The following is a 6898-nucleotide window of genomic DNA, read 5'->3' on the forward strand; positions in this document are numbered from 1 at the left end:
TTAACATTTACAAGATACTGGGAAATACAATCAACTATTGGTTGTTGCTTGGTCCTGGATTCTCATCTACTCAACGAATTCATTCAACAAATATTTGAATCCATACCATACACCAGGGGCTGAAAATGGACAAAGGACACGGTGTCTGCCCTCAAGAACCCTACAGTCTAGCACAGACAAGTAAATCCATTATTACAGCGCTGTGTGTTAAATGTTACTGAAGTGATACACACAGGCTGCTAAGCAGTAGCAGGGATCATGGGGAGTTTCCACTCTACTTCAGAAGGCAAAATATACCCAGAAAAAGAGGAGAGCCAGAAATGTGACATAGGCTAAGCACCAAATAAGTGATTTATTTTCTTGGTTACATGGGACTAATGTGCACACTTTAAGAGAAGATACTATCATTAAATGATTTTCAGATTTACATGCAACCAACATCTCCGGAGTGTCTCACATGTGCCAAGCAAACTGCTTAGCACTTTTTCAGCAGGGTCTCATTCAATTCTCCCATTTCGTAGATGAGAGAAGTGAGTTCGAAAGAGTTGAAGTGACTTGCCCAAGCAAGTAAGCGGCAGAGCTAGGATTCAGAATTAAGTCTTCCGATCCCATGTCCACGTATACCAGGCCACTCAATCTACACAACTGGAACACCTTCCATGTCTACACAAGTGGAACGCTTTCCATGTGACTTTCATTGCCTTTTCATTCATTCTACAGCATACAACATGGTGTTGGACACAAATGGACAGTCACCAGCTGCTCACTTGATACGGCTATAATGCTTGTCCACGTTGTGAGAAGCAAAGGACCACATCAGATCAAATTACTTTGATGCCTATTATAGCATCATGTGCTGACAAGGATGCAGTTGGCTATAGATGAGCAAATCTTCAAAGTTATATTTTAACACTATTTTTGACCACTATATCCGGTCAGTTGTTCCAGTGTTCAGCAGTAAATCAAAATGACTGTTCATTTCCTTTGACAGTTAACAGTACTAATGAATTCAGGATAATCTCACCATCTATCAGAACAATTTCTAAAATGCAAACTTGAAGGTGATGATTCACGGGATTAGCAGAGAAGGAGAAGTAAAGCAGCACTCACTGTTTTCTATAAACTAGCATTGTTTGCAAAACCCAGAAACTGAGCAGTTGGTCTACTGCTAATAACAAATAGGTTGCTCTCTGGTCACTTAGCAAAAAGCTTCTTGTTGCACCATGGCCAACAGCTGAGGAGTGTATGTAGCTTTTGTGATACAGCATAATTCTACATATATAAATCAGTGAATTGTTACATAAGATTTAAAAAAAAAAAAAAAAAAAGAAAGAAGGAAAGAAATTCAAAATCTCCACACCAGAAAGCACCTGATACTGAGCCTGCTGGCACAAATCAGATTTTAATACTGAATAAATGTTTACTGAAAAAAAAAAACTGACTTCATGGCTCTTTCAAAACATAAGTTGTCTATTAAATTGAGAGAGAGAAAACAAACCAACCAAACCCACACAGGTTATGTTAGGAATTCAAAAAGATTTGGGGTAACCAGCTCAGGATACATAAGAAATTCACAATGGCAAAAAAAAAAAAAAAGTTCAAAAATGTTGAAATAAGTAAACATGCATTTGACATCCCTCTTCAATTAAGTCACCACACTGGCACGCAGTGGAATGCTAACCAGCAATCTCCTTAGAAATAACAAAAACTGAAAGAACAGGTGACAGATGTTAGCTTTACAGTCTGTTCAAAATGGTAACGAGGTGTACCAGGTATGCACCTGATATCTGCTGTATAAGCTCTGTATCTACATCTTTATATGCCAAAGAAACTGAATCATAAACCTTAATAAATGCTCACGAGAACATTTAATAGTAATAACGAGCTCGTTAAATGTATTAAAATGTATTGTCCAGGAATGAAAAAGTATCTCTAACACGAGACCGGGCTCCACAAATCTAAACCCAAACTGTCGTGATTAGTCAAAATAACCATTTTCCAAAATGAGCCACTCGGACCCACACAACGAATAAAGTAATCTCACAAGTATGAAGCTTGGGACAACTCAAGTGATCTCAAATGTTAGAACATTACAACGTGAGCGCTTAAACCAGGCTGGTTAGTCGCTTCTACTTAGAGCTTTAAATTTACAGAACCTTCTTCGCAAGCGACCTTTGAAAGACTTCAAGGCCAAGTATAGTATTTCATGATAACTGCAAATAAAAGCACTCAGATCCTGAAAGCCCGCGATCCCTATCTACCTCACAAGACACTGGACTCGTGAAACACCCCAGGAACAGCCACCCTTTACTCTGTACAGGACCCCGGGGCTTAGGGGATGGTTCCACAAACCCCCACCGGGACCACCGTTAGGGAAGGACAGGAGGGGAGGAGAAGCGACTCAGGCTCCCAAACACACCGTCGTTCACCCCACACTCAGGAAGGCGCACCTTTCGCCCCGGACAGGATGCAGTGACAGATCTGTCACCTGCGAGGGAAGGGGGCGCGAAGACATCCTCAGAGATGAGTGCCAACAGGCAGCAGTCCGCCGCTCCGCCGGCCCCAACGCCCCGCGCCCGCCGCTCATTCCCGGGCTGGGGAAAACTTTCGGCCCGCGCCCCCCTCAGGGTCGCCGCCACCTTCAGGGACCCCGGGCTCCCGCCCCGCCCGCGAGGCCCCGCCCCGGGCCCGCCCCCCACGCCCACTGCCCGGCCCCGCGCCCCCGGCCCGTGCGGGCACCCGCGTGCCCTCAGGGCGCGCCCCCGCGCCGGGCCCGGCCGCCAGAGGGCGGGGTCGCTCACCCGTCCGCAGCTCGTGCTTGACAGTGAGGAGCTGCTCTCCCCCGGCGCCGCCGTCCCCGCTGGTCCCCGCGGCGCCGCCGCCGCTGCCGCCCTCCTCCATCTTCTCCCTTTTCCGATCCCGCGGGGTCCTACGCGGGAACCCGGGAGACAACGGACGCCCGGCCCCTCACGGCTCGCGCTGCAGCTCCGGGAGCCGGGATGCGGCGGCTCCAGAACTCGGACGCAGCGACGAGTCTCTTTCCCGCTCTGGCCGCACGGCTCGCTCCTCCGCCTCCTCCCCCTTCGGCGGGCACCGCTAGTACCGCGCAACCAAACCGCCCCCTGCACCGCCGCCTCCTCCTCCTGGCCGCTCCGCCCACAGTCAGCAAGGTAGAGAAGCCATTCTAGCCGCCATCGCTTATTGGGCACAGGGCGCGCGCATCTGTGAACGCCGGCTCCCATTGGGCAATCCTCTCTGATGCTTCGGGGGCCGCCCCGCCCAGCTCCTCGAATTGTTGTTGCTTGGCGGGGAGGCAGGAGAGGGAGAAACGCGACCACTCTGATTGGTGAGACCTGAGGTCCTGCCCCGCCCATTTCCGCTGTTGCGCACGCGCAGTCAGGATCTTCCCTTCCCTCACCTCCCCAGAACTGTCACACCCCTTATTCCCCAGCTTCGATCTGTTAGTAAACAGTGTCTAGTAGTCAGGAGGCGCTTGGAGTCTGTGATTGGCTATTGCTGAAAGAGGCGGGGAGGTCTGATTGGAACATTTGGTCCGCCAATCACAATGGACAGAGGAGGGGCCTAGAGGGAAGAGCTTCTCACACGTGTTTGCGGATACACCTGAGGGGTCCAGCAGCGATCCACGGACGTGTGCCCAGCTGAAAGACAGCGTGTCTTAAAAAAGATGTTACTTGCCTTAGTGTGCCCTGTACAAGTTAAGTGGAATTTGTGCGTAAATGCAGGTAGTTATTAGACATTGCAAAAATTCACAATCCCAGCTCTCTCGGTGAGGACGTTTGCAAAGGATAGACATTCCCATTTTGTACAAGATACTCCCAAGTCATCAAAAGGATACAGAGATTAATAAAACAGAATACAATACCTTCCCCTAAGCAGCTTTCAATAGAGCGTGAGAAACAATCCGATTATATACACAGGAAATATAAAGCAGAGTGAAACAAAACAGTGGTACAAACTGTTAGAGAATTGCACAGATGGCAATAATTATTCTCAGTAGGGGAGCAGGGAAAGCTCTTAGGGCAAGAAGGAATTTGAGATAACCAAATTAAAGGATGGGTTAGATAGAAATACCAGCAGCAGACATTTCATGCAGAAATGAGCTGTGACGTTCAGCCTGAAAGCAGAGAAGGCAAGGGTGGGTTAAGTGATTGATAAGACTGGGTGAAAGTATGACCTAAGAGAAACAGCTAAAAAAGGTAAGGTGCTTAAAGACAATGGAGAACCTTGACTACCATCCTAAGCAGTGCGGATTTCGTACTGCACTGTAGTCCAGGCTGGGGAGTCTCAAAGAGTAGTTATAATACCAAAGCTGTTCTCTTGGAAGTTAGCTTCAGTTACAGTGAGAAGGATGGACTGGAGAAAAAGAAAAATAACAGGGCAAGAATACTGTGGCAAAGATAGAACCGTTAACCTAAAAAAATAAAATAAAATATCCATTTATTTTACCAGCAAAATGGGTTTATTTAGGAATATCAGAGAATTGCAACTTGAGAGGTGCAAGCTATGGAAAAATCATAGACAAGTCCAATAAACAAAGGAGAGGAGTTTTTTTAGTGGAAAAGGAGGAAGTTGGCAGGGGTTGTTTTGAAGGAAAGTCCATTGGAGAAAAGCAAGAGTTCAGGGTAATGATGGGTTCTCATTGGCTGAGTTGTAGAGACAGTCAATTTCTTATCAGAGATACAATGTACAGCTTTTCCTAGCGGATCCTGTAATTGACCATTATTTCCTCTTGACTATTCACTTATTGGAGTCTGTAATTGCCAATTTCTTCCTGTATTTGCTGTGGAGTGGTAGGCTCCCCTTTAGTGAGGTGTCCCTTTTTTGATTTTCACAGAATTTATGGGGCCTAATTTCTGGCAGTGGACCTGAGAATAGGAAAAGGGGAGGATTAAAGATGGCCTCTTGGATGTAACTCACATAGAAGTGACTTTTTAAACTCAGCATGGATTAGATCTGAGGTTAGCAAACCTTTTCTGTAAAGGGCCAAGTGGTCTCTTTCACAACTACTCAACTTTGCTATTGCAGTGTGAAAGAAGCCATAGACAATAAGTCAACTAATGGGTATGGCCATGTTCCAATAAAGCTGTATTTAAGGACGCTGCAATTAAATTTCACATAATTTTCATGTGACACAATATACTCTTCTTTTAATTCTTTTCAACAATTTAAAATGTAAAAACCATTCTTAGCTCTTGGGCTGTAAAAAGCAGTCAGTAAACTAGATTTGGCCTGCAGGCCATAGTTTGCAGACTCCTGGATTAGACTGTCAGGGAAGAGAAAGCGGAGAAGCTTTGACAGCCCATTCAGGTTGCCTCAGCAACCTGGGCTTACCTGCCTGGAACATTTATCCCACTAAACCATGACTGCCTACTTACTTGCCTTTCTCCTCCACAAGTAGTGTGCTAGCTGGAGCCAGGGAATGACTGTGTGTAATTGTTCATTTGTTCACTCAACAACTTTTATGCCAATTATATAGCAAGTAGTGTGATAGATGCTGGAAACAGTGGAAGCAAAACAGATGTAATCCTTCTTGCTCTCATAGAGCCTACAGTTTAGAAAAGGAAATAAATATTAAATAATCACATAACAAAAGGCAAAATTTCCATTGTGATCATGCTATAATGGAAAATTATAGGCTGTTACAATAAAATGTATCAACCTAATTTAGGCTGGAGGAGCTTGAAGGCCTTAGTAAGGAAGTATTATTTTAGCTGATTCTTTAAAGATGAGTAGGTTTTAACCAGGATGTGGCAGAAACTGGCCTGGTGCTCACCAATCTCATTTCCTCTTCCTGGACACACAGGAAAACTACTTTTTTTCCCCTTTGTAGTTAGACTCAGGTCATGTGACTGTGATCTGGCCAATGGGGTGTGGGCAAACATGATATGTGCCATTTCCAGGCCTGGCCAGAGACACCCTACATAATCACCTACACTTTCTTCTCTTTCCACAGCAACTACAAAGGCTAACTTTCGAATATGGGGTGCCACAATTTATAAGAACCCTGAACCCTTGAGTCTCCACTTGAAGAAGAGCCTCCCTGACCTACATACAAAGTGATGTGAGCAATAAATAAATCTTAGGCGTAAGCTACCAAGATCTTGGGGTTGTTTGCTACCAAAGCAAAATCTAGTCTACCCTGACTATTTCACAAGTGAATTGTTGGCGGGGTGGGGGGAAATTTTAGGAAGATACAGATGCCAAGTCCTGAGGCAGGTGAAGAGTCTATGTATGTTTGGGATTGAGAGAAAGCTGGTGGGGCCCGAACACAGTGAGCAAGAGATTAGTTAATAGAGGGAGACGGAGACCCAATCATGAAGTATGTGGCAAGCCTTATTAATATTTTTGGAGTTTTTCCTGTGTGAAGTCCAAAGCAATGGAAGGAATATAAACAGGAGAACGATATAATGGAATATTATTTCCAAAAGGTCACTGTGGTTAGTGTTTGTAGCCTGGGCTGAAGGAAGCAAAAGGGGATACAGAAAGACCAGTTGGGAAGTTATCACTATCATATAGGCAGAAGATGACAGTGGGTGCAGGAGATATAGTAAGAAATGGAATGTTCCTGGATATGTATTTTGGATTTCATAAAGGATTGGACTTGTTGGGTGAGGGGAATGGGGTACCTGAAATGACACCAAAGTTTTTAACATGAGCAACTAGGTGGATGGGAGGGGATGATGGTATCATTTAATGAGAGGGGTGAGTTAAAGGAAGAACACATACCAGAGTGAAGATCAAAAGTTTTATTTTGAGACATCCAAGTCCGATATTAGGTAGCTATGTGGATATATGAGCCTGGAGCTCTGCAGAGAGTTCTAGGATAGAGATGTAAATTTGGGAATCAGGGCAGATAGATGGGATTTGAGGTCAGAGG

General features: G+C 45.3%; 1 protein-coding gene across 5 annotated transcripts in view; it reads right to left on the bottom strand.

Moving 5' to 3' along the window:
- Positions 1-3164, bottom strand: part of RPS6KA5 (ribosomal protein S6 kinase A5) — a 194090-nt gene extending 190926 nt beyond the window's left edge. For 2 of the 5 annotated variants that reach the window (XM_047864085.1, XM_047864086.1), the window contains exon 1: positions 2802-3162. In XM_047864085.1, coding sequence (XP_047720041.1) covers positions 2802-2901 — 100 coding nt within the window. In that variant the 5' untranslated portion in view covers positions 2902-3162. Of the gene's footprint in view, positions 1-2450; positions 2559-2801 lie in introns of those variants that run through there. The other 3 variants (XM_047864081.1, XM_047864083.1, XM_047864087.1) reach the window with 3 other exon arrangements.
- Positions 3165-6898: the final 3734 nt, after the last annotated feature.

This window comes from Prionailurus viverrinus, chromosome B3 (genome assembly GCF_022837055.1).
Source record: "Prionailurus viverrinus isolate Anna chromosome B3, UM_Priviv_1.0, whole genome shotgun sequence".
Taxonomy (NCBI): domain Eukaryota; kingdom Metazoa; phylum Chordata; class Mammalia; order Carnivora; family Felidae; genus Prionailurus; species Prionailurus viverrinus.